General features: G+C 65.4%; 2 protein-coding genes across 4 annotated transcripts; one reads left to right on the top strand and one right to left on the bottom strand.

Moving 5' to 3' along the window:
• The first annotated feature begins 55 nt into the window (after positions 1 to 55).
• Positions 56 to 15333, top strand: ACAP3 (ArfGAP with coiled-coil, ankyrin repeat and PH domains 3). 3 transcript variants are annotated; one of them, XM_039474177.2, is made up of 24 exons: positions 56 to 770; positions 4399 to 4456; positions 5176 to 5295; positions 5482 to 5535; positions 6399 to 6457; positions 7882 to 8065; positions 8354 to 8398; positions 8487 to 8582; positions 8657 to 8731; positions 9199 to 9210; positions 9876 to 9988; positions 10072 to 10123; positions 10372 to 10472; positions 10561 to 10672; positions 11071 to 11279; positions 11368 to 11437; positions 11537 to 11631; positions 11707 to 11909; positions 12063 to 12170; positions 12808 to 12906; positions 13001 to 13227; positions 13429 to 13538; positions 13730 to 13840; positions 14054 to 15333. In XM_039474177.2, the coding sequence occupies exons 1-24, from the start codon at positions 724 to 726 to the stop codon at positions 14199 to 14201; spliced, it is 2508 nt and encodes an 835-aa protein (XP_039330111.1). In that variant the 5' UTR covers positions 56 to 723; the 3' UTR covers positions 14202 to 15333. The 3 variants fall into 3 exon arrangements, with proteins under 3 accessions (XP_039330111.1, XP_039330110.1, XP_074236020.1); XM_039474176.2 differs by lacking the exon at positions 56 to 770 and adding an exon at positions 1538 to 2218; XM_074379919.1 differs by lacking the exons at positions 56 to 770; positions 9199 to 9210 and adding an exon at positions 1538 to 2218.
• Positions 15334 to 15749: 416 nt separating this feature from the next.
• On the bottom strand, positions 15750 to 22635 carry SCNN1D (sodium channel epithelial 1 subunit delta). The gene is given in 16 exon segments (XM_010350366.3): positions 15750 to 16504; positions 16507 to 16548; positions 16551 to 16639; positions 16641 to 16780; positions 16895 to 16970; positions 17077 to 17135; positions 17332 to 17389; positions 17471 to 17549; positions 17635 to 17752; positions 17921 to 18019; positions 18122 to 18285; positions 18361 to 18449; positions 18636 to 18835; positions 18966 to 19173; positions 19655 to 20007; positions 22028 to 22635. Coding segments are annotated over 16 exon segments (1911 nt in total). The 5' UTR covers positions 22094 to 22635; the 3' UTR covers positions 15750 to 16433.
• Positions 22636 to 26101: the final 3466 nt, after the last annotated feature.

Below are 26101 nucleotides of genomic sequence, written 5' to 3'. Positions count from 1 at the left end.
ACGGCGGCCTGGGGCGGGGAGCGGAGGCGGGGCCGGGCTTAGGGAGCGGTTGCAAAGTGCCCGCCCGCCGCCGAGCGCAGGGGCTTCACCGCCACCGCGGCGCCCGGGAAGGCGAGCTCGCAACCACGCGGTGACCCCGCGCTCCCGCGGGCGTGCGTTCGTTCACTCGCTCGTGCATTCGCCGCCGCCCGCACTCCCCAAGTGCGCTCGTTTGCCGCGTTGCGGCCGAGTCCTCCCAGACGTGGTTTTTGCAAACGCCCTGAGTTGCGCAACGGCCCGGATGGCTGGGGCCGGCGGGCTCCGCGCCCCACGGCCCGGCCGACCCTCCCCGAAGTCGACAGCTGCGGTCCCCGCCTCGCTTCCGGACCCGGGTGGTCCGTGGACGCTGAGAGGGGCGTTTGGCGACGCTCCCCGGCGGTGACGTCGGGCGGCGCGCGCGAGCCGCGGACTTTGGCGACGCTCCCCGGCGGTGACAGCGGGCGGCGCGCGCGGGCGGCGGACGTTGGCGACGCTCCCCGGCGGTGACAGCGGGCGGCGCGCGCGGGCGGCGGACTTTGGCGACGCTCCCCGGCGGTGACAGGCGGGGCGGGGCGCGGCGCGGCGGCCTCATTCCCGGGCGGGCGGGCGCCGAGGCGGCGCGGGCGGGACGAGCGGGCCGGGCCGGCGCGGCTGCCGCTCGGCGCCGCGGTCCTCGTGCCAGGGAGCGCCGCGGCCGCCGCAGCCATGACCGTGGAGTTCGAGGAGTGCGTCAAGGACTCCCCGCGCTTCAGGTGCGCCGCCGGGGGCCGCCGGGGTGGGCGCGGGCCGGGGCGTCGCTGCCGCCTTTGTGCCCGGCGGCGGGCTGGGGAGGTCGGCTCCGGGCCGGGCCGCGGCCGCCGGGGAGGGGCCGGAGGACCAGCCTCGGACAAAGCGGCGGCCCCGCCCCGCCGTGCCCCGGGGGCCGGAACAAAAGGCGCCCCTGTGCGGCCGCCCCGCGACCGTCCGCCCCCGCTTTGTGTCTGCGCCTCCGCGGAGCTGAGCCCCTCCCGGGCCCTGCGGTCCCGCTCCGGCCGGGGTCGTCTGGGTCCGTGGGGCGTCGGCCCCCGGTCTGTGCTTCGATCTCGTGTCCGGGGCAGCGCGTGGGGGACAGGCAGCGGCAGCCGGGTTTGAGGCCCGGGGCGGGCTGCGTGGAAGCCTGAAGCGGTTTGAATGGCCCAGGGCCCTGGAGGGGAGGGGCTGAGAAGAGCGGGGGGCGAGGTGGGGGGCAGGGGCTGCGTCCACCCCGAGTCTGAGTGCTTTCCATCGTTCCCGGCGTGCAGGTGGACACGCCTGCGGGAACCGGGCGTTCGCAGACGTGTGCACAAGGGTGCCTCAGCCTCGCTTGTGGACATTTGGCAAACGGCAACCGAGGCAAAGAAGCCTCTGTCCATCCTCAAGGGCGCACCTGCCTGCGGCTCCCGCCTCTGCACAGGCTTGTGCAGGGCGCGCCCTCGTGAGCTCTGCCCCTCTGTGCGCCTCGGCCGGGGCGCCAGGCCTTGCACGGCACGTGAGGGTGAGCTGTGCCACTGGGCTGTGCGAGGTGCCTGCATGTAGCCTACCGATGGATGCACGCGGGCGTGCGCGCGCGCCGCTTCTGTGTGGGTTCACGCACTGTTAGCCACGTCACCAACGGACACACGTCAGCTTGTACACGCGTGTGCCGCCACTGGGTGTGCGTCGGTGTGTGTGCACGCTCTCCTTAGACACACTTGTATGTGTGGTGCCACTGTGCAGGCATGTGCATGAACGTGTTTGCACATGTGTGCTTGGTCGTGCGTGTGTGCGTGTGTGTGTGTGTGTGTGCACGTGCTGGGTCTCTTGGGACCTGCTGGCAAGTCAGCCTGCGTGTGGAGGCATGGGGAGCCTCAGCATCCCTGGAGCCCTCCCCAGGAGGCCTTAGGAGCCTTGGAGTGGGAGGCTCGAGGCAGCCAGATGAGTGGTCCCTGGCCTTGGGCAGAGGAACTGGGGCTGCCCTCTGCTCTCCCGTCTTCCATTGCTGACCCGGGAAAGGGATTGAACAACTCAGGCACCTCACGATCCTGCGTTGAGGAACCAGGCTGCTGTGGGGAGACGTGGGATGGCCTACCTGCTGGGGGCTGGGCCCTGGCTGAAGCACCCACCTTCTCCCTGCCTCCTCTCTCAAAAGCCTAATGGACCTCCTCCCCGACACAGAAGGGGCTGTGCTGCTCTGCCCTGTCAGGTGGGGGTGCTGGAACCCACTCCCCTCTGACGGGCTTCTGTGAGAGCAGGTTACAGGAGCTGGTTGTGGGGCCTGTGGGGCTGGGTAGGTGCTGCGGGGCGGCTGGCCAGGCTTTTGCGGGAGGGGGGGGGCTGCCATGGGAAACTACCTCACCCCCACTGGGCACAGATTGGACTGGACGCTGGTCGTGGGCCGCAGAAGCCTGGCCCAGTGAGTTTTGGGGTTAGGCTGTGATTTAACTGGGGTTTGAGGGGCTCCTAGAGGCTGACCTGGGGGTCTCCTGAATGCCCATTCTCCGGGCGTAACTTGAGCTTCCTGGTCTTCCACGGGGCTGGGAGGCCGGGCAGGGTGGGCCAGAGGACGTGGTCAGCAATGTGGAGCCTGGTCGCCCCCACCCTGGAAAGGGGGACCCTGCCTGCACCCTCCTGGTTTGGGGAGGGCCTAGTGGCAGCCCGGGTACAGTGGGCGGGGGGCCAGGGGAGCCTGCCTAGGGGAACCGCCCGGCCTCTGTTCAGCGCACCCCTCCCCTGGGTGGGGCTTCAGGAGCTGAGTCACAACTTTGGAGGTGGGGGCAGCCTCACCCTCCTCCCCATCCTCCAAGCTGCTGAGGAAGCCTGGGCTGAGCACAGTGGAGACCTAGGCGCCAGGGCTGAGGATGGGAAAGCTCAGGGGCTTCCAGCAGTGGGTACAGCCCTCAGGGCTTCTGCCAATGACCACCCTGTCCCCATGAGCATGACTGTGAGCTCCGGGGTGCAGCTTCCTCTTTCCAGCTCTCCAGGGACACAGGTGCCCCTGGCCCAAGGGCGGCAGCTTTGGGTGCAGCTGTCTCTGCATCCGGCTGTGCTCAGGGGCGGCTGCAGATCCTGGGGCGTGGCTCTCTCTGCCGCATTCTCCCGGGCGACGGTCTCTTCTGGGTTCTGGGATCCTCCAGGGGAGGGGAGAAGCTGAGGTAGAGGTGGGGCTCCAGGGGGCTGCGGGCTGGGCCCTAGTGGTCAGCAGATACCACAGCTAGCTTACCTCCATTGCCTCCTGCTTTGGGATTCAGAATCCTTTTAGCCCCTTGTGAACAGGTGAGGGCGGCTCAGAGAGGACCTGGTGTCCTGCTGGGGTGGTTGGGACCCTCCAAGGCCCCTGACTGGGGCAGCCTGGTGCCTGAGGCCCAGATCCCAATTGAGGACACGCCCATGCAACCTGAAGGCCCCTCCGCACAGGCCTGGGACACTTGGCAGCAAGGGGTGAAGCACCGTGGGCCCGATGGCTTTTGCTGCCCGAGCCCTGTCCTAGACCTGCCCCTGGAGCCCTGCACCCTGTCCTGGCCCCAGCCCGGGCCCTGTGGTGCCCAATCCCCAGGAGGCCAGATGGCCCGGCTGGCCAGCTGAGCTGATTGTGTGGCAGGCTGCCGGGATCCTGGCCCTGTTTCCCTGTTTCCTGCTCCCGGAGGGGGGTGGTCACGTGCTGATCCGTCTGCCTCTGGTCTTCCGGGGATTCTCCCGCTGAGGCGTCTCTGGTGATGTCATTGCTTAACTCTTCTCTCCCCAGGCAGCCCCACTGTCAGGCTGTTCTGGTAGGAGTGGCTCTGAGAAGGATGGCCCATCCCTCTTTCTGGACTGCTTGCAGTTGTGAGGTTGGGGGAGCCGGGGGTGTCTTTCCTCAGCTGGTCTGAGGCCATCTGGCGCTGCCAGGACCAAGAGCAGCCACCCTGCTGCCCCTACCCTGTCCTACGGTGCATGGGCACCAGGTCTGGGTGGGCTGCAGGAGTGCAGAGGGGTGAGGGGCAGGCGCTGCAGGGTTTGGGGGTCCAGATGGGTCCAGGGTCAATTCTGAGCTCCTAGAAGAGGGGCCAGCAAGGCTGGCACAGCCCTTGGTGGGCACCATCCCTGAGGGACTCTCAGCAGCTGGCTGTCCTGGTTGAGGCTGGTCCAACCTTCTGCCCCAAGGGCACAGCAGTGCAAGTCACAGCCCATCCAGCCTCTTCCTCCCTGGGGTGGGGGAAGTGCGCTGGATGGGCGTCCCAGTCCTGCCCCAGGAAGCAGACAGGCACCTGCATCTCCCAGCCCGTTTCCTGAAAGCCCTTTCCCATGGCAGAGCCCCTCAGGGAGGTCTAAGGGGGGCGAAGCCAAGCCTGGCTCTGAGGGGGCCCAGGCTGCAGGTGACCCCAGCCAGCCCCGTTCTTGCCTTAGGGCGACCATTGACGAGGTGGAGACGGACGTGGTGGAGATTGAGGCCAAACTGGACAAGGTGAGGGGGGCCTGGGGCTCCTGTGTCCAGGACTGCTCTGTGCCCCATGCCCAGCCAGACTTGGGATGGCCGCTGGGCAGGACTGGCCCTCTGGGCCTTATGAAGCCACACCCCCCCCATATATGGAGCACACTCTGGTGCTCCAGGACCAGCACGTGTGTTCCAGGGTGTGCACGCCACATGCACATCTGTGGCTGACCCTGAGTCTCGTCCCAACCAGGAGGGGCTGGCCGTGGTGAGTCCCCGACCCACAGTGACTGCCTGTCCCTTCTGCTGGCTGCTGGGCTGGGGATGTGGAGACAGCTGCTGTGTGGGCCTAGTCTTGGTGTCCCTGGGCTGGGGCTGGGGCGGATAAAGGGGAGGGCAACAGGCTGTGGAGCTGGGAGTGAGGAGCCTCGCCCCTGAGCCCCGTGCAGGCTGGTCCTGCTGGCTCTGGGTCCTTTGCTTGGCTCCTGGTCCCTTCCAGCTGAGTGAGGCCCTGGCGGCCCCACCTCCTCTTCCCCGTCCGGCCTCCCAGCCCCAGGCAGGCCCAAGTGTGAGAAGCCTGAGCAGCAGCTGGGAGCCGGGCTGCGCACACTGAGTCCTGGGAGCCGGGCTGCGCGCAGAGTCCTGAGTGGAGCCTGCCCTCAGAGCTCTCCCCACCTGTGAGGCTGGCCTTGCGTGGTGGCAAGAGTGGGTGCCAGTGCCTACCGCACTCACCATGCCCTGCCGGCCCGCAGCTGGTGAAGCTGTGCAGTGGCATGGTGGAGGCCGGCAGGGCCTACGTCAGCACCAGCAGGCTGTTCGTCAGCGGCGTCCGAGAGCTGTCCCAGCAGTGCCGGGGCGACACTGTCATCTCGGTGAGGGGCTGACTGACCTCTGACCTCAAGGTGGGGTAGGGGAGAGGCCGAGTAAAGGAGCCCCTCGAGGGCGCCCAGGCCCGGGAGTGGGCGGGTGTCTGCGCCATTGGGGGGGCTTGGAGGGCGTGGTTGGGTGGCCTGGGCCAGAATCGCCATCTCAGCGCATGTCCCCGTCTGCTCCTCCAGGAATGTCTGCAGAGGTTTGGTGACAGCCTGCAGGAGGTGGTGAACTACCACATGGTGAGCCTGGCCTGCCCAGCTGCCTGGCCACCTGCGGGCCCCGCCCGGCCTGGCACTGAGCTTCGTGGGCTCACTGGGAGGCCACGTTTCTGCTCCTCCAGTCTGGGGGGGGGGGCGTCCCAGGTTTTCGCGTCAGTGTGGGGTGGGGAACAGCTCCGGGGCTCTGCCGTGTCCCAGGCAAGGGCTACGCTTGACCCTGGGGTGGGGGTGGTTTTTCCAGGCTTTCCCCAACTGGGCAGGGCTCTCGTCCCAGGCTGGCCTGGCTGCCATTTGGGTCTGGGTGGCCCCCGGGGACGCCAGCACTGGCGTGGACGGACACAGGACATGCTGTGAGATGTGGGGCCGAAGCCTGGGAGCCTGAGCCTCAGACTGAACAGGGGCCCCAGCCCATAGGGGAGGTCCAGACGTAAAGCCAGCAGGAGGGCTCTGCCGCCCCTTTGCTCCTGGTCATGTGCGGCCCTCCTCTACGAGGGGCTCTGATTTGGAGCCCAGGATCTGGCTCCCTAGGCCCAGCCCTGGGTGCTGCCAGCTCTGACCCAGTGCTCCCTGCTGCGGGGATGGGCACCCTGGGGTGGCTGCCCAGAACCAGGAGGCAGTGGGGCTCAGGCTGTACCCTGAGTGCCCGAGCTGTGTGGGCCACACGAGGGGCCAGGTTGGGAAGGGAGCAGGGCCACAGCCGCTGCCACTGGGTGCCAACTCAGGCCTGGGGGCTGCTCCCCTGACCCCCTGAGGCCGGCCCTGCTGGGTGGGACCCACCCATGTCTGGGCCTGGGGGCAGTGCCCTTTGCTGGTGAGGAAGGGACCTTCTCTCTGGGGCCCTTTGGGGACCGACCCCAAGGATCTCTGCCCTCCTCTGCCCCTAGATCCTGTTTGACCAGGCCCAGAGGTCTGTGCGGCAGCAGCTCCACAACTTTGTCAAAGAGTGAGTGGCTCCCAGGCCCTCAGGGACCCCAGGGCTGGGGAAGAACACTGAGACCACTCTCCCTCCCTTGGAGGGGAGGGAAGTCTGGGCTGGAACGGGGGCACCGTGGCCCCAGGCCTCCAGGCTGCGCTGAGATTCCAAGAGGCAGAAGGCTCAGAGGCAGACAGCCGGGTGGAGCATGGGGCCCCATGCCCTGCATGTGTGGGTGGGGGGTCTAGCCCCACAGTGGAGATGTCCAGTCTACGCTGGGTTTGTGGGTCTGGAGTCCAGGCATGGCTGGTGTCTGGGCTGGACAGATCCTGAGAGCGAGGTGGGGAGGCCTGGAGCAGATGAGGGGGCAGCAGGTGAGGAAGGGAGGCTGTGCCAGGAACAGAGAAAGGGCCCAGAGTGGAGAAGGATGGGGCTGGGCGCGGTGGCCCACACCTGTAATCCCAGCATTTGGGAGGCCGAGGCCAGAGTATGCCAGGGGTTTGAGAACAACCTGGGCGACATAATGAGCCCCCGTCGTTACAAAAAATAAAAAACACTAGCTCAGCTTGGTGGTACTTGCCTGCAGTCCCAGTTACTCAGGAGGCTGAGGTGGGAGGATCACTTGAGCCCAGAAGGCGGAGGCAGCAGTGAGCCATGATTGTGCCACTGCACTCCAGCCTGGGTGACAGACAGAGACTCCATCTCAAAAAGAAAACCCCAAGAACCAAAAATCAGCCCGGTGTGGTGGCGCACACCTGTAGTACCTGAGGCTACAGGAGGCCGAGGTGGGAGGATTGCTTGAACTCGGGAGGTAGAGGCCGCAGTGAGCCATGATTGTGCCACTGCACTTCAGCTTGGGCGACAGAGAGAGAGACTGTTTCAAAATAACAGGTGGGCGGGGAGGGACAGCGGCGGGGTGGGGAGTTGGGGAGGAATAACATGGGGAGAAACGCCAGATACAGGTGATGAGAGGAGGGCAGGAAACCACGCTGCCCCGTGTGTCCCTATGCAACAGTCTCATGTGTTTTTCACACGTACCCCAAAACCTAAAATGCAATTTAAAAAAATAATTAAAAAATAAAACCAGTGGGGCACAGTGGTGCACACGCCTGTAATCCCAGCACTTTGGGAGGCCACAGCTGGTGCATTACCTGAGGTCAGGAGTTCGAGACCAGCCTGACCAACGTGGAGAAACCTGGTTTCTACTAAAAATACAAAATGAGCCAGGCGTGGTGGCACTTACCTGTAATCCCAGCTACTTGGGAGGCTGAGGCAGGAGGATTGCTTGAACCCAGGAGGCGGAGGTTGTGGTGAGCTGAGGTTGGGCCATTGCACTCCAACCTGGGCAACAAGAGCGAAACTCCATCTCAAAAAAAAAAAAAAACACGGGCGACTGCAGAATCCAGCAGGTGCCCCTCCCTGACTTCTGACCCCACCTGGCACTTGGCCTCCAGGGATGTGCGGAAATTCAAGGAGACCAAGAAGCAGTTTGACAAGGTGCGGGAGGATCTGGAGCTGTCCCTGGCGAGGAACGCCCAGGCCCCGAGGCACCGGCCCCACGAGGTGGAGGAAGCCGCCGGGGCCCTCGCCCTCACCAGGAAGTGCTTCCGACACCTGGCCCTGGACTACGTGCTCCAGGTCAGACCCGGAGACGGGGCGGCGGGCAGGGACCAGTCGCAGCGAATGGGGGTCTCGGAGACCTTGTACGGCGGGACGGGGGGGGGATTTGAGCGAGAGTGACGTTCCTGCTTTGCCCACGGGTGGGGCCTCCGGACATGGGGGAGGATGAGGCTGGCCCAGGGCTGGGAGCTGAGGACGGCCTGGGGGTCTCGGAACCACAAGCAGCTCAGGTGGACTCTACAGCAAAGTGCGGGGCTGGGGCTGCCTCAGCCTCGAGGGTTCACCTGTGGGCTCCTCCTCTGGCAGATCAACGTCCTGCAGGCCAAGAAGAAGTTTGAGATCCTGGACTCTGTGAGTGCGTGGGGGCTGCCCCTGAGCACAGGCTGCTGGGCGGGGCGGGGGCGGGTGTGCTCGGGCCTCACCTGTGCTGCCCCCGCAGATGCTGTCCTTCATGCACGCCCAGTCCAGCTTCTTCCAGCAGGGCCACAGCCTCCTGCACCAGCTGGACCCCTACATGAAGAAGCTGGCGGCCGAGGTGAGCCTTTTGGAGGGGCGGGGCCGGGGCGGGGGCAGGGCCTCCGTGGCCTTCCCTAATGCGGCCCCCAACAGCTGGACCAGCTGGTGATCGACTCTGCGGTGGAAAAGCGTGAGATGGAACGGAAGCACGCCGCGATCCAGCAGCGGGTGAGGCCGCACAGCCAGCTCCCTGCACTCCGGGTGCCCGGGAGGCCCCTGCGTCCTCACCCCGTGCCCGGGCACACACTCCCTGCCTTGTCCTCCCAGCCTGTCCTCCACCTGCCCTGCCCATACCCTCTCCAGGGAACAGAGGCTGCTGCCCTTTGGTGTGTGCCGTGGAGGGGCATGTGTGGGTGGGGTCTCTGCTGGGCTGCCGCTGGGACCCACGTCTCCTTCCTTTGAGGCCGTGGTCACCTCTGGCCTCAGTCACCGGCCCCTTGTGGGACCTCTGCTTGCCTGCGGGACAGCAGCCCCGGCCACCACCCAGGGCAGAGGTTGGCTGCAGGCGGGAATGGCTATTTTGGGATAAAAGAGAGCCCCTCGGGAGTTGGGGACGGGTCTGCCAGTCGCCAGGAGTTGGGGCCAGCTGTCACTCACTGGCTGTCTCCCCACCTCCTCCCGCTCCGGCCCTTCAGACACTGCTGCAGGTGAGTGAGCACTGGGCCTGGGCGGGGTGTGGCCTGGGGCGGAGGAGACCAGATGAGGCGGTGCCTTTCCCTCCCCTGCCCCGGGGGCCCTTCAGCACCAAGGACACCTCCTGCCGGCCTGATTGCTCTCCGCAGTTGCCTGCGCTGTGAGACAGGCTGGCTCTGGCCGGATCCCCACATCCCCCGTGCAGCTGTCCCTTCCCGCCCCACGAGGCCTGGGGAGCAGGTGGCCTCGCCTCCCCTCCACTGCCCTGGCTTGCCAGACAGCAGGACACACAGGGCCCTCAGTGGCTCCCAGGCCTCCTGAATGGGGCTCTGTCTGCCCAGCTGGCCACATGAATGGGGCACTTAGGATGCAGAGGGTGGGGGGGGGGCAGCTTCCTTCCTGATCACAGCCTGCTTGTCCCTGCAGGGCTGAGGTGGGGCCAGCACTTTCGGGCCCCCAGCTGTGAACATGAGGGGTCTGCCCATGGGTTTCAGGGCTGGGGGCCTGGCTGAGGGCAGGAAGTGGCTTTGGTGAACCAAGGTCTCCTGCCTGAGTGTGTGGCCCAAGGCCTTGTGGCAGCCTCAGACAAGGACCCCACCCCAGCCTCTGCTCCAAGGAAGCCTAGAGGGTAGCAAGATCCACCAGGGTGGTGCTCAGGGGGTGGGCTCCATCCCCCCAGGACTTCTCCTACGATGAGTCAAAAGTGGAGTTTGATGTGGACGCGCCCAGTGGGGTGGTGATGGAGGGCTACCTCTTCAAGAGGGCCAGCAACGCCTTCAAGACCTGGAACCGGTGAGGGGCCTTCCTGGGGGGCAGGGGTCACAGCGGCCCTGGGGTGGCTCTGCCTGACTCCCTGAGTCCCCCCACCCACCTAGGCGCTGGTTCTCCATTCAGAACAGCCAGCTGGTGTACCAGAAGAAGCTCAAGGTATGCCCTGGGCCTGGGCCCTGATGGCTGGACGCCCCACCTGGGCCACAGGGCAGACTGGTCAGTTGGGGTTGGCATGGGGCTGGAGCACTAGGGGATGCCGGAGGCCGAACGGTCAGGGAGCAGAGAGCTAGAGATGGGGCTTGGGGCTCAGGTGCTCGGCCTCCGGTCTCTCAGGCAAAGCAGGAAGGCCGCGGTCTGGGCTGGGGTGGGGTTGAGGGCAGGGGCCACAGCAGTGCTACCCACAGGACGCGCTGACCGTGGTCGTGGATGATCTCCGCCTGTGCTCCGTGAAGCCCTGCGAGGACACTGAGCGCAGATTCTGCTTCGAGGTGGTGTCGCCCACCAAGTGAGGAGGCCCAGCCTGGGGAGTGGGGGCCCACGGGGGGCGCGCCTGCCCACTGGAGCTGACGCCTGTTCCCCCCACCAACCTGCAGGAGCTGCATGCTGCAGGCCGACTCCGAGAAGCTGAGGCAGGCCTGGGTGCAGGCTGTGCAGGCCAGCATCGCCTCTGCCTACCGAGAGAGCCCCGACAGCTGCTACAGTGAGGTGTGGCCCTCGGCGCCCCACCTCATGCCCATACACCTACATGCCACCACGGAGGGCCCCGCCCCATGCCCGTGCACATGCCTGCCGCTGCAGATGGCTCCTGCCCCCACCCCTGCTGGTGCACATGCCTGCGTGCCACTGCGGATGGCCTCCGCCCCTGCCCGTCCACATGCCTGCCACCGCGGACGGCTCCTGAGGGCAGTGTGCTGCCTGTGCAGTGTGGGTGTGCATGTGTGTGTGCGCAGTCTCTGCCCACGGGAGGGTGTGCACGTGCTTGTGGAGCTGTGTGCTCGGGGGGCCCTGGCCTGTGCTGGCACTTCCGGCTGGGGAGGAGGGGAGCTGCTGGGGGAACCACACTGGCCCCCTGTGGGACCGAGCAGCCCCGCCCCATCCCTCAGAGGCTGGACCGCACAGCATCCCCGTCCACGAGCAGCATCGACTCCGCCACCGACCCTCGGGAGCGCAGCGTCAAGGGCGAGTGTGTGCTGCAGCGCGTGCAGAGCGTGGCCGGCAACAGCCAGTGTGGCGACTGTGGCCAGCCGGACCCCCGCTGGGCTAGCATCAACCTGGGCGTGCTGCTCTGCATCGAGTGCTCGGGCATCCACAGGTGGGCCCGAGGGCGGGGCTGGGACTGGGGTGGGTGGGACTGGGGGGGCCTTGCCTCGCCCTCACTGGTCCCTGCCTCTGCCCTCCAGGAGCCTGGGTGTCCACTGCTCCAAGGTCCGGTCCCTGACACTGGACTCCTGGGAGCCAGAGCTGCTAAAGGTAGGTGTGGGACTCCTGAAGGCCACTGGACCCCTTTGTGGGGATGGGAGCTGGGATCCGCAGGTCTGCGCTGATGCCTGCTCACCCTGTCTCCACCAGCTGATGTGTGAGCTTGGAAACAGCACTGTGAACCACATCTACGAGGCCCAGTTTGAGGGCACAGGCAGCAGGAAGCCCAGCGCGAGCAGCCCCCGGTGAGGTGGGGTGCAGTCCTGATCATCGGGGAGCCCCAGCCTGGGGGCACAGCCTCATGTTCACCCCTGGTCCAGGCAGGACAAGGAGGCCTGGATCAAGGACAAATACGTGGAAAAGAAATTTCTGCGGAAGGCACCTGTAGCGCCCACCCGGGAGGCCCCAAGACGCTGGAGGGCGCAGAAGTGCCTGCGGCCCCATAGCTCTCCCCGAGCCCCCGCTGCCCGCCGCAAGGTCCGGCTTGAGCCTGCCCTGCCCTGTGTGGCCGCTCTGTCCTCAGGTGGGAGGCTGTGCCCCGCAGGGCTGGGAGGGGCTTGCTTTGGTGGGGGATGGACTCCGTTGAGGTGCTGGGCAGGGACTCTGGGGGTGAGCTGGGGTTCCCTGCCCCACTCTGGGCCCATTCCCCACTCTGAGCACGTGGCTGCCCCTGCAGTGGGCACCCTGGAGCACAGGTTCCGCCGGGACTCCCTCTTCTGCCCTGACGAGCTGGACTCCCTCTTCTCCTACTTCGACGCAGGGGCCGCGGGAGCTGGCCCTCGCAGTAAGTGTGGGGTGGGCCCAGCCAGGTGGCAGGGCAGGTCCAGGGAGGCTGGCCTGGAGGGCACCCAGGCGTGGACGGCCCTTGCTGGGGAATGGAGTAGCATCTGGATGGGTGGGGGGCCTCCTGGCCACAGAGCTGGAGGCTTCGGCCCTGTTGGGGGTGTGCTGTGCAAATGTGCATGTGGGCTGTGTGTGCCCAGTGTGTGCATGGAGTGGGTGGCCCCGGGGTGCTGCGCAGCAGAGCGCGCTGCTGGCTGATCCTCAGCCTGGGCCTCTTCTGAGGCTATTCTGCCCAGCAGTTGGGTGAAGACCTTTCAGCCTGGGCCAGCCACAGACAGGGCTGGGGGCCCACTGCAGAGGGTGCCGGTTGAGCTCGTGAGACCTGAGTGGTGAGCAGGATCAACGAGCTTCCCAGTGGGCCTGGGCTTTGGGAGCTACCCTTGGTGCCTTTGAGCTGTTAACTTGATTTTTTCTTCTTTGTTCCTAGCCTGCAGCTGGCTCCTCCCCAGCCCCGGTGGGAGCTGGTCTTGTCCCTAGGGGTGGCCCCCGGAGGGCGAGTGGGGTTCCAGCCTTGCCACAGGGTTCTGGGTGGAGTCGAGCCTCTCACACTCAGGACTCCCTTCCCTGTGGACCTGCAGGTCTGAGCAGCGACAGTGGCCTTGGGGGTAGCTCGGATGGCAGCTCGGATGTCCTGGCTTTCGGCGTGGGTTCCGTGGTGGACAGCGTCACTGAGGAGGGTGGGTAGCGCCTCGCCCTCGGCCGAAGACCCTGCCCAGCCCCAGGGCAGCCCCAGGGAGGTTGCCTTCCCTGACCGCCGCCCCCTCCCCACAGAGGGCGCGGAGTCGGAGGAGTCCAGCGGCGAGGCGGATGGGGACGCTGAGGCCGAGGCCTGGGGCCTGGCGGATGTGCGCGAGCTGCACCCGGGGCTCCTGGCACACCGTGCGGCGCGCGCCCGCGACCTTCCTGCACTGGCAGCGGCGCTGGCCCACGGGGCCGAGGTGAACTGGGCGGACGCGGAGGACGAGGGCAAGACGCCGCTGGTGCAGGCCGTGCTAGGGGTGAGCATGGCACGGGCGCTGCGCGTAGGACACAGGTGCACACTCGCGTTTGCATCTTCTGTGGCTCCCACACGAGGGCCGCCTGTCCGCCGTGGGGACCAGGTTCAGTCCCGGCTGGGGCGCCCAAGGCCGGGGTCGGGGTGCAGAGGCGCAGCGATGGGCCGGTATCACGGCTCCATCTGAGTCGCTCCTGCTCCCCAGGGCTCCCTGATTGTTTGTGAGTTCCTGCTGCAAAACGGGGCGGACGTGAACCAAAGAGACAGCCGGGGCCGGGCACCCCTGCACCACGCCACGCTGCTGGGCCGCACAGGGTGAGGCGCGCAGCCCCCGCCCCGCCCCGCCCCGCCCCGCCCCTGGCACGCCCCCCGCGGTGGCGCACGCCCCGCCCTCCCCGCGCAAGCCGCGCCTGGGAGCTCATGCGCCCCGCCCCACGCCCTTCGACCGAACACGCCTCGCCCTCCCCGCTTAAGCCCCGACGCACTCCTGTGCCCTCGCCCCTCAGCCAGGTCTGCCTGTTCCTGAAGCGGGGCGCGGACCAGCACGCACTGGACCAAGAGCAGCGTGACCCGTTGGCCATCGCGGTGCAGGCGGCCAATGCCGACATCGTGACGCTGTGAGCGCGGCGGGTCCTCGGGGCGGGGCCTCCGGGTGGGGCGGGGCTTGAGGGAGCTGGGCCCATGGGGCAGGGCGGGGCCTCCGGGGTGGGGCGGGGCTTGAGGGAGCTGGGCCCATGAGGCAGGGCGGGGCCTCCGGGGGTGGGGCGGGGCTTCAGGGAGCTGGGCTCGTGGGGCGGGGCGGGGCCGTCTCACGGGGCGCCTCCCCGCAGGCTCCGTCTGGCTCGCATGGCCGAGGAAATGCGTGAGGCCGAGGCGGTCCCCGGTCCCCCAGGCGCCCTGGTGGGAAGCAGCCCCACGGAGCTCCAGTTCCGCAGGTGCATCCAGGAGTTCATTAGCCTCCACCTGGAAGAGAGCTAGGACCGGGCAGGCCGGGCAGTTGCCGCCCCGCCCGGCCCTAAGTCCCCGGCGCCCACCTGGCCGCGGCCCTGCCTGTGACCCGCGGGCCAATGCCCCGCAGACCCAGTGCTGGGGTGCTTCGGCCCCGCTCTCCCAGGAGGAGAGCGAAGCCCCAGCACTGAGTCTCTTGGAGCTTCACGTTTCCCTGGGGGTGCTGCATTGTCGGGTGCCCCTGACCCCACCTGGGGAACCTCTGTCTTCAGGTCACCCCTTTTCAGAGGCCTGGGTTGCTCATGTCACAAGCCACTCTTGAGGCCCGTGTCACCTGTGTCCCCTGTCCTCAGGGCCTGTCACTTTGTGCCCCACTTCTACCCAGAACACTGACCTTCTAGCTGGGTCCCTCCTGCCCACCCCAGAGCCCCTCCCAGGGCAGAAGGGGTGGCCCATCCAGGGAACCAACGAGTACCTCACTTAGTGACCCCAGCTTTCAGGCTGGCGTCACGGGTGCTGGGCGGAGGGGCTCTGGCCTGGGTCCTCAGCCCTGGCTGGACGCGGGCGTCCCAAGGCCACGTGGCTGGCCACGAAGGTCCCGGTGCCAGACTGCCCCAGCACGTCCCTGCCTCCTCGGGAGGCCCCTCTCCCGGTACTCACCCGGAGCCTGTGCATAAAGCCACTTTGCCACTTTCCACCCAGAGTCTTACGTTCTTTGTAGCGGATCGAGGGGGTTTTCTACAGACCTTGTCTGTCTTGCGTCTTTTCTCTGTGGACTCTTGAGGACGCCTCAACCCCATCTCTGCCCCTGGCCATCCTCACCCTTGGGTCCAGGGGTCTCTCAGTTCCTTTTGCAGGGGTCGCCGATGCCTTCACGCACCCCTTCTCCGAAGACACCCGGCAGGGAGGCAGAGCCCCCCCCACTCTTCCCACGTCAGGCTAAGGCCCCTTGGCTGGTCACTATGCAATGCTGCCCGGGGAGGCTCCGTGAGGGCACAGTGGGTGCTGGGTCTGGACCCCCAACTCCCTTGCCTGCTGCCTGTGACCCTGAAGAACAGAATGGACTCTTGCCCCTCCCTGCGTGAGCCTGGCCCTGCCTCCTGCCCCGGGCCCCTGCTGGCGGGTCCCCCCCACCTTGCTGTGAATAAACCGCTTCACCCACCGCCTGCTCCTTGGCTCCTGTTCCTCGATCTGCTCTGTCTCTGGGGAGGGTCAGCGTACCCTGCCCTCCCTGAGGGGCAGTCCTGAGCCAGCTGGCCCTTCACCCAAAGGGATGCAAGTCACACTCCCACAGGCCGAAAGGGGCCTGATGGGGGCCTGGGGGCTTTTTTGACAAAACCTGGCTCCTGACACCCCTGGCCCCCATTGTGTTGCCCCTCTGCCCTTCTGTGTACTAGACTGTGTCCCCTGGTGGGAAGAGGGGTGATGGAAACCAGCGAGGCCAGGCTGGGGCTGCTCCTGTCCCGGGCCCTCTGCCCAGGGTGGCTGCTGCGGCCCCAGGTGCGGTCAGGGTTTCAGTTTCCCGGGCACGGGGTTGCCGGAGAGGCGCACAGGCACACACTGGCCACCAGGTGGAGTCAGCAGCTTTATTTCAGAACAGCCTGAGCTGCCGTGTCCGTGGGCACCCCCTGCCTTCTGCCTCCACAGAAGCTGCGGCTTAGGCGGCTACAGCTGACACACGGGCGCGTCACACGTGTGGACACGCAGACACATGCACACAGGCGCATCAGACGTGTGGACGGGCAGACGCACACGGGCACGTCAGACGTGGACACGCCAAGGCAGATGTGCACACAGGTGCATCACGTGTGGACGTGCAGACACGTAGGTGCATCAGACGTGGACACGCAGAGAGACATGCACACGGGCGCATCAGACGTGGACACGCAGAAACGGGCATGTCAGACACGGACACACCGAGACGTGCACACAGGCGCATCACGTGTGGACGTGCAGACAGACACGGAGGTGCGTCAGACGTGGACACGCACACGGGTGCGCCACTGCACGTCAGCACCTCCAGACGCACTTGTGCACATGGGAACCCCCCTCCGCCCTGGGCCTCCCGGAGACCCACCCTAGGGAGGGTGGGTGGTTGACCGGAGGCCCTGACATGCCCGGCGCCTGCCTGCCCAACAGGTCACGTGTGCTGCTCTAGCCGCTGGTCTGGCCCACCCTGGGCAGCCAGGAAGCCGGGCAGCCTGTTGCTGCCACAGCTCCAAGGACCAGGCTAAGAGATGAGAGGGCCCTGGCGGGGCCGGTTCAGGTGCCGGGTCTCAAGGGCCGGGGCCTAGCCCAGCTCTCTTTGGCTGAGACTCTCACCAGAGCCTGTGAAGCACCATCCATGGGAGATGAGGCCCGCTAGGCCCTGAATGGCTGACTTCCCACCTGCAGGTGTGGGCATCTGGCTGGCCTCTAGCTTGATGTTGGACAGTCCCGAGGCAGGGCAGGCCCTTGGCCAGGAGAACCCTGCGGAGCCTGCGGCCACCCATCAACAGGGTGAGGGCCAAAGCATCCAGCAGCAGCTCTAGGAGCTCCAGGAGGGAGAGGACAGAGGCCCCAAACCACAGGCTGCAGAGGCTGCCCATGGCAGAGAGCATCTGTGGCACCTGCGGGGGGTGGGGGAGAGACATGAGGGGCGGGCCCGGGCCCCTGGGCCCCTTCTGTTCGGGGCCAGCCACTGGCCCTGCCCCATCCCAGCCCAGGCCAGGGGCGAGGCTCACCGAGTACAGGGGTGCCTCCTCCACAGAGCGGTAGTTGAGCTCCTGGTAGATGATGTTCATTTTGGCCAGGTTGCTCCTGGGGCGGGATAGAGGTGTGAGGGTGCTGGCCCAGACCTTCACGATGGGGGGGTGCAAGGGGAGAGAGGCTGGGATGCCCCCCTGTAGGGCAAGGGTGCACCCACCTCTGCCCATGGCTCTGACGTGGCAGTCCCTGCTCACCAAGCGCAGCCAGAGTCCAGTCCTGCACATGGAAGGTTTGCTGTGGCCACGGCTCCCCCACGCCCCTGGCCATCCTGGCGCCATGGGTGGATGTGGGGGCAGAGATCACAGGGCACAGGCTGGGTCGGCCCGGCCATCCTTGTCTTGGGTTCACTCTGTGAGGCCTGCCTGGCTGTCCACACCGTCACCCCACCCCTTCGGGCTATTTGGGAACTTACAGCCGACCTGGCTGAAGGCCACCGGGAAGTCCCAGCAGAGACCTTGAATGCAGATTCCCTGGGAGAAACAGCAGGGTGTCACCAGCCACACTCCCTGGAGCAGGGACCCCTGGCCCCGACCCCAACAGCCCCCTCTCACCTGCAGGGCCTGGGGCAGCGGGAGGCACAGGGGAGCCGGTGGGTCTCCAAGTCCTGGTAGAGGCGGTAGAAGCAGTGCCCTGGGGGGGAATCACAGGCACATGTGAGGCTCGCTGTGACCTCCCCTCGTGGCTGGCAGTGTGGGAGGCCGTGGGCAGGACTCACCCCAGGCAGGGTGCCGGGCAGAGCTGCAGTGCTCAGCCCCAGCCGGCAGCGGGTACAGGTAGTAACCGCAGGAGCAAGTCTCCACCATCAGCTGCTGGAAGCAGGACACCAGGCAGGCCTGGGGACACGGGTCGGAGCGGGGACATCCGGGAGGAAGCAGAGACGGTGGACAGAGCCAGGATGTGGGTTGGAGTGGAGACAGCGGACGGAGCGGGGGCCTCCATGGAGGCTGCCTCCTCGCGGGTCCCCCCGTGCCCCGCAACGTGCCGCGCCAGCCCAGCCTCACCTGCCTGGTGTAGGAGGTGTTGTACAGCAGTTGCACCTCCACGCTCTCCCCGCCTGCCGTGCAGTGGCCGTAAGGGCCCCCGAGCCGGTGCACTTCGTCCTGGGAGAGACACTTCAGTTCCAGGGGTCCTGCCCTGAGGCCCTGCCCCCGCCCCCCAAAGCCCAGGTTGGGCTGGAGGCCGGGCTTCAGAGGCCGGCGCACCTCTCGGATGCCGATGGTGGTCTCTGTCCCCGGCCGGATGCTGAAGCTGTGGTGCTCCAGGAAGGGCGTGTGGTTGTGGCCGTGGACCATGACCTTGATGCCGGCTTGTGTGGACAGCAAGGGGAGGTGGGCCTGCTGCTCAACCCTGAGGACCAGGCCGATTCCTGGGAGGCCAAGGGTTGGTGTGAGGCCATCTGACCTGCACCCCTGCCCCAAACTGGCCACCGACTGGCACTCACCGTGGGTGATGCCGGGGCGCTGGGCTGTCCAGACGCCATCAACGGTGTAGCAGCTGCCGTGGGTGGGGTGGTGGAAGGTCCGGAACTGCCTGGAACATGAGGCCAAGCTCAGACCCTGAATGCCAGCCACCTGCCACCCGTCATGCCCTGTCTCTGTGGAAAGCTGCTCATGGCCAGCCTTGGGCAGCTCCCAGCATTCAGCCAGAGGGACCCAGGGGTGTGGCCACACTGTGCGGGGTGGGACGGAGGGAGTGGCCCCTTTCTGCCACACTCACCAGTCCTGGCAATCCTTGCCGTCATAACTGCAGGAAAGGACAAAGCGGCCATTATGGCTCCCGTGGCTCCCGTGGCTGTCCTCCCACGCTGCGGGCAGCAGGGCGAGGATGTCCATGTAGTGGAAGCGGTACCAGTCCTGAATGGCCGCCACGCCTGATGAGTAGCCGCGGTAGAAGCAGTCGCTGCCCGTGCTGTTGCACTGGAGGAGGGGAGGGGAGGTCAATTCTGCAGCTACAGCCCAGGGTGTGCTCCCCACTCAGGCTCCAGCAGCCCGGGTGCACTCCCCATTTGAGGCCCTGATGGCTACAGGCCCCGGCTGGGACACTCACCAGTCTGAACCCCACTCTGATTCGGCTGCCCGAGTGGCTCAGCCTCTGCAGACGGATCTCCCGGTCCAGGTGGAAGTGGGGATCAAGGCGGGAGGCGGTGGCAGCGAGGGCATCTCTCCCTTTGCTGAAGTTGGCCTTGTACAAAGAGTTGATGTTCTCCTGGGCGAACTCGTCTAGCACCTCCAGATGGCGGAGGATGGGAATCGGCCTGGGAAGCAGGGCCAGGGAGTCAGAGCTGCTGGCCGGGGGGGCCCACACTGGTCACCCGGGTCACCGGCTGATGGCTGCTGTGTGGCCCCAGCATTCCAGTGTGTACCACCCGACAGCAGTGCCTCCCCACTCAGGACGCCCAGCAGGGTGAGCTGGATGTGGAGCTGGCGTCGCAGGCAGCGGCTGCTGGCGAGGTCACCCTGGAGCCTGGCACGCTCACGGGGCCTCCCATCTTCCCTCCCGGAAAGCCTCAGCCTCCTCCACCTCCCCTCCCAGGCTCCCAAGGGCCTGGGTGTCCTTCTAGGGCGGCACTGATCGCACCGAGTCCCCTCCCTGCTGGTCTGAGAGGTCCTGGCTGGGCACGAGGGTTTAGGGAGGTCATGGTAACCGGGCTATGTGAGCCAGCGGGACTTCGGTCAGGGATGGTCACAGGCCACAGGAGCTGGGGGCCACCTCCCACCAACAGCCCCGGCCCTCACCGGCGTGGGTTCCCGTCGCACAGGGTGACCAGGGGGAGCAGCTTGCGCTCCGAGTGCACAGAGACAGCCATGAGGACCGGGCGGAGCCAGTGGTGCTGGAAGAGGAGCCCGAGCTGCCAGCACAGTGCGACCAGGGCACCCAGGAACAGCAGCGCCCAGGACGTCGTCTTGAGGCGGTTCCCACTGGAGCAGACCAGGCGGATGGCACCATGGATGGTGGCATTGGTGCAGAAGAAGGTGAACAGCTCCCGGAACGAGGCGGGCAGCTCCACTAGCCCCTCCTGGTGCCCCTCCTCGGGCGGCGGCATTGGCAGTGATGATGGCCCGGGCCCAGGGGGTGTCTGAGCTCCAGCCTGCGTGTGAAGAGCGGCCTCAGCAGGGCCCAGCCTGCAGCCACCCAGGCCTCCTCACCCCCCGCCTGGCCTGTCGTGTCCCTCAGCCCTCAGTGCCCGGTCCCGCCTGCTCTGACGCTCTGACGGACCCCTCCGGGTGCTCGCACACTGCACACCTGCTTCGCCCCAGACCCTCGGCGCCCACCCCGGCACGTCTCAGTGTGGCCTTGGAGCTGAGTCTGGGCGGCGGAGGCAGCGGGACTCAGTGAACAGGGTGTCCAGGCCCCGCCTGGCCCAGCCCCCAGGTAGCCTTGTGCTGGGTGGGTCTGTGCTGGCGTCCCTCCCGGCGGCGGGGCCTCTGGGGAGCCACAGACCGGGTGACCCGCAGAGGAGGTCGGGATTGTGGCGTATCCACGAGTCCAGATGGAGGTCTGAGGCCCTGGGGAAGACTTGCCCTTCTGGGCCTTGGTGGCTGCACCCCCTCGGCCCCCAGCGTGGCCTGCTGAGGACTGACTGTGCCAGGCCCATCCAGCCAAGTCTGGGAAAGAGTCCAGTCTGGACACAGTTCAGCACGTGGGCCCAGGGTGGCCCCACTGAGCCGAGTGCCGGGGCCGTCTGCAGAGACACGAGGGCCCCTGGACGTCCGGCTGTGGCCTGCCCAGTTCTGTGCTGGAGACTCTGGGTTCCCGGGCCAGGCCCAGGGCGCGGTGCCCGCAGCCAGCACGGGGAAGGGGGGCTGCGTGCTCTGAGTCCCACCACACCGGCTCTCGCCGCATTTCACGCGTCCCGTCCTGGTCTGCGTCAGTGAGGCCGCCCACGCCCGGGTGTCCCGCTGCCCAGCCCGCTTGAGGTACTCTGGGGAGTTGCTGGAGCGAGCCAGAAGCTCGGGGCCAGGGGACACGGGGTGGGGGTGGCTCCCCTCGGGTGTGTGGGCCTCACATGCCTCCAGGCAGCCTGGCCAGGAGTTCTACCACCAGGCCCAGGGCCCCACTCGCCCCGAGTCCCCACGGCCGGGCTGAGCCTCGATGCAGGGTGCAGGGAGACTAAGAGGCTCAAAGGGTCTTTCGTTGTTTCTTTCCTCCCGAGATGAAGTCTTGCTCTTTGCCCAGGCTGGAGGGCAGTGGCACAGTCTCGGCTCACTGCAACCTCCGCCTCTCAGGTTCAAGCAATTGTCCTGCCTCAGCCTCCTGAGGAGCTGGGATTACAGGCACACACCACCATGCCGGGCTAATTTTCGTATTTTTAGTAGAAAAACAAAATTTTCTACTAAAATTTCCTGTCATTTCATGATCCGCCCACCTCAGCCCCCCAAAGTGCGGGGCTTACAGGTGTGGTCAGAAGGGCCTTTCTGACTCATTTCCACTCCACCTCCTGCACAGACGGGGAGCCCCTCCCCTGCTAGCTGGGGCTGCCAGGCCAGGAGAAGCAGGAGCTCTGGAGACGGGTCTGGAGGGCCAGTCAGGGCCCCCGGGGTTTCTGAGACACAGCAGGGCCTGGACCCCATTCAGTGAGGAGCCAGACCCCGCCTCGCGTGGGCTACGTGCCCTCCCGCCTGCGTCCTGCATCCTGCGTGCGTGCGTGTGTGAGATAGGACCACACTGGCCTCTCCGCCCCGCGCCGTCTGGCTCTGTGCCGAGCCGTGTGGCCAACACGTGTTCACATGTGGACGTCCTGTGGGGCGCGTGGCGCCTTGACACGGGTGGTGTCTGCTGTGTTCTTCAGGGGTCCATCCAGCGCACACTAGTGCCCCAATGGAACACAGTCCCTTTCAGGGTAAGGAAGCCCTCAGGGATGACCTGTCCCATGGCCACAAAGTGGCCCTGTTCCTGGTGGCACATGGGGCCAGGCATGGGAAGGAGACCCCCCACCCAGCCCCTGGTTCCTCTAGGCGGGAGCCCCCCCACCCCAACACCCCCTCCATGGTACCTCCAGGCAGGAACCCTCTCAACATCCCCATGGTTCCTCGAGGAGCCCCTATCCCCCCAATGCCCCCGGTACCTCGAGGCGGGAGCCCCCACTCCCCCAGCCCCACTCCCGGTACCTCGAGGCGGGAGCCCCCCTGTGGGGCTGCTTCCATTCCTCCCCCTGAGCTGCGGGGCTCAGCCATTGCAGGGGCCGCCGGCAGCTCTGGAGCAGGATGCGGCCTGAGGCCGGCGGGGCAGCCTCCTATTTAAAACAGGCCGGCTGGGCGTGGGGCCGTGCCGCAGGCGGGGGAGGGCCCAGCCAGGGCGGCCGCACCTGCTCCAGACCTGGTAGGGGAATTCCTGGTGGACAGAGATGCCAGTCCTCTGCCAGGCGAGGCTCTCCCATCCTGAGCCCTGCAGGGGAGGCCCGGGGTCCTGACCCTGGCTGAGAGTGAGGGGCGGCAGCTTCTGGAGGGAGAGGAGGGCAGGGTGGGGCCGAGACCCCCTGGGAAGCCCCATCTTTCTCTGCCGGCTCCCGGAACTCAGATCCCGGGCAGTCATGGACTCCCAGCACTCCCTGCCTTCCCTTCCCGCTCCCCTGCTGCAGCTCTGACAACAGGAGTGTGTGGCTGATGGACACTGGGTGGGGACCTCAGCTCCCAGACCCATGCGTCTCTCAGGACCAGCCACCAGCCTTTGGGACAGGTGCTAGCGTGGGAACCACCGCGGGCCCGGGTGTGGAGACGGCACCTGCTCCCCTGAGTGGGTGAGGGGCTCCCCTCCCTGCTGGGCACTGTGGCCACCACCAACCACACCACACAGTAAGATGACATGCCACACGCTAAGGGCACAGCACATTTCAGTCCACACCCACACCACACACACATCAAAATGCCAGCACACATGAAGGGGACTCACCGCATGCTAAGACCCCACACATGCCAGGACCACATGCTGCCCTCAGAGTCCAAATCAGTCCCAGGCTGGCGTCTCCAGCCCCAGTGCGGTCATGCGGGGAAGGCCGCCGTCCCTGTCCCGAGATGCCCCATCCCTGTCTCTACTGTGGGACCCGATATGTCCAAGCGGCCTCACCATCCTGAATGGCCAGCCCTGGCCGGGCCCAGGTGGGAAGGGTGGGCTCTGCGTTCCGGAGGCCCTGTCCCAAGTGGCGCCAAGTCCCTGGGCTTGGCGGGGGAGCCCACCACACTGGGTCCAGCAGCAGACCATGATTCTGAGGAGGGTGAGGTCACCTGCCTGCCAGCTCCAGAAGGAAGCAGCTGCCGCTGGTGATGTCCTAAGAGGGGAGTCAGGTGGAGTCACCCGGGCCTGTGCGAGTCACAGCTCCGTCACGGCTGTGTGGCCTTCCTGAGTTACTCAATCTCTCTGAGCTGACTTCCTCAAGTGTGAGAAGGGGCTGGGGCGCCTCTCCACGCTTGTGACGGGGCTAGCTGATGTGATGGAGACCCCACAGGCCACTGGCAGGGTCCCGGACACAGCATGGGCCTGGGGCGTCTCCCCCACCACATCTGGATGGCTTTGCTGCCAGGGACACCTGCAGCCTGGAGGCTGCTTGGCAGCCAGGGGCAAGGCCCTAGACGCCTGCCGGTGATTGTGACTGGAAGCAGCTTGTGCTTCCCTGGCAGAGAGCCCGGCCTTGCTGCAGGGTGCAGAGAGGGAAGGAGCTCAGGTCTGGCCAGAGGGGCCCAGGCCAGCCAAAGGGAAGCTTGCAGGGAGCAAGGCCCTGGCTTCCTGTGGGAGGGGAGCCCTGGCTGGAGGAGGGCACACCTTCAACTCCCTGTGCCCTGCAGGGCCTGAGTCTGGCTGCATCTTGGCTGGACCATGGAGCTCCTGGCTCCACTCCCTTCCTTCCTCCCCAGGGAAGCTCTCGAAGGCCTGACGTTCAGTTCCTCATACCCCGTATCAGGACGGAGAGGAGGCAGAGGAGGTGGCCACGGAACCCATGTCCGGTGCCGGTGAAGCTAGACAGTCCTTTCCTCTCTTCTGGGCCACCCCGTTCCTGGCCCTGTGAAGGGGGTGTGGGGGGTGGGGAGGGGTGAACCCAGTCCCTGGCCCATGGGGCTTCTCTGGTCACTGCACCGTGGCTGCGTGAGCCTGAATGAGAGAAGGGACAGGAGGGCACCCCTGGCTCCCATCAGCCCCGCACCTCTGCTCTCTCCCAGGAAGGATGGCCAGGCCACATTTACTGAGCATGGCTGCGAGCTCACCCTGTCGGGCTGCTGCGGTGGCTGGGCCACAGGTCACGAGGAGCGGTGCTGCCTCCCATGCCAGCGCTGCCCGGGAGACTACAGGCACCTGTGGGACCTCAGGCGGGGACTCCTGCTGCAGAGCCGTTTCCTCTCTTGGGGAGGAGTGAATCGTAAGTGTGCTGAGAACTCTCTGTGAAGCCCCATCCTCTGCAGCTGTTAGACATGCCGTGCTTACAGGCACATAGTATATTCTATGTCCTTGTATTTTAACCAAGATATCTGTGCTGGACGTGCTCATAGGCATGCCCCAGCTCTCTTTTGTTAGCCAATCGGGTTTTAGTTTAGATTGTGAGGTCTGGCTCCAGCCAACGGAGATCAGACACAGCAGTAAGGGCAACCCCAAATGCGTAAGGGAGACATTTGTCTGTTTTCCTTTGTTCATTGTCTTCTTGTGGCACAATGGCTAATGAGAGTACCCTTCCTGTATTCCAGGAAGTAAAAATTGCGTTGCTGAAAGATCCTTTGTCTCAGTGCTATTTTTTCTTTGCAGCACCGAGCATCTGTTTCCAACAAGGACAATTTACTGAGGCCTGGGAGCTTCCCACGGAATCCCTGCTCTCCCAAAGTCTGGTTGAGATCTCAAGTTTATTTTGCTGTACAGCTCTTTTTCTGGAGCTTCCAACAAGGCAGGCAGATTCTCCTGCTTCTTTGACAATGGAAGGATGGTGGTGTCTGGAGTTTGAGCTCGAGTGATCCTCCTGCCTTGGCCTCCCAAAATGTTGGGATTACAGGCGTGAGCCACTGCACTTGGCAAATTGCCTTTTTCTTTTTCTTTTTTTTTTTTTTTGAGACGGAGTTTCGCTCTTGTTACCCAGGCTGGAGTGCAATGGCGCGATCTCGGCTCACCGCAACCTCCGCCTCCTGGGTTCAGGCAATTCTCCTGCCTCAGCCTCCTGAGTAGCTGGGATTACAGGCACGCGCCACCATGCCCAGCTAATTTTTTGTATTTTTAGTAGAGACGGGGTTTCACCATGTTGACCAGGATGGTCTCGATCTCTCGACCTTGTGATCCGCCCGCCTCGGCCTCCCAAAGTGCTGGGATTACAGGCTTGAGCCACCGCGCCCGGCTCAAATTGCCTTTTTCTTAAGACAAGAATGACCCCCTTTGGGGCCCCCGTTCGGTTTCTAGACTGGAAGTGCATTCCTATGGCTCTTCTCTGTTACTTTTTCTCCCAAAATTAAGCCCAACTGGCTTGTCTGTGCACTTGCATGAGGAACTGAATTATTGTTTTCATAGATAAATGAGAGAATGAGTTTTCTCAGCTCCCAAAAGAAAGGCATTTTGCTTTTCCCAGCTGAGAGGTGCCCTGGGTGACTGGAAAACAAGGGGGAGTGTCTTGGGGTCTGATCCCCTGTGATGTGCAGCAGCCCTACAGGGAACCCCCAACACAATTAGTTTAAAAAGTCTTGTCCAGGAAATGCATGTAGGAGCTGTCACTCTGGGGTTTTGCGTCCTCTTGGAGATGTTGGACTTCCAGAGAGAGAAACTGAGACACGTAAGAGGGCAAAGATGACTCCGTGGTGACTCACCGTGGAGTCCCGCCCACAACCAGCACACTTCCACTGCCCCACTGAACCCGGAGGCACAGCTCAGCTCCTCCTTCCGAGAAAAAAAAAGTGGGAAATAAATCATCTAAGACTCAGGAGAGACAAGAGAACGGCCCCCTTTTGGGCACATTGCTGGTTTTATGGTGCTGCTACTGGCAAGTGTTTGTACAAAACTGAAAATTTTGAGGGCATGCCAGGTTTCTTAGGGCCCAGCTGGTTCCATATTATGGTCTTTTTGACACATTTTAAACTGACGGGCAAATTCCATCCAGGAAGCATTCAGAGCCCAAAGGTCAGCCTCCAACTACAGAACTATAGAGTTCCTGGCTGGGCGATGTGGCTCATGCCTGTAATCCCAGCACTTTGGGAAGCCAAGGCAGGTGGATCACCTGAGGT

Source organism: Saimiri boliviensis, chromosome 11, assembly GCF_048565385.1.
Source record: "Saimiri boliviensis isolate mSaiBol1 chromosome 11, mSaiBol1.pri, whole genome shotgun sequence".
Taxonomy (NCBI): Eukaryota; Metazoa; Chordata; class Mammalia; order Primates; family Cebidae; genus Saimiri; species Saimiri boliviensis.
Note: the sequence above shows the minus strand (reverse complement) of the source record. Positions and strands in the feature narration are given on the sequence as shown.

Excerpts from the sequence above, each read along its gene's own strand:
- ACAP3 (XM_039474176.2), top strand. The coding sequence starts at position 2,169 with ATGGACCTCCTCCCCGACACAGAAGGGGCTGTGCTGCTCTGCCCTGTC. Across the intron at positions 2,219-4,398 it reads GTGCTGCTCTGCCCTGTCAG|GGCGACCATTGACGAGGTGG; the intron begins GTGGGGGTGCTG and ends TTCTTGCCTTAG. Across the intron at positions 10,673-11,070 it reads CCGACAGCTGCTACAGTGAG|AGGCTGGACCGCACAGCATC; the intron begins GTGTGGCCCTCG and ends CCCATCCCTCAG.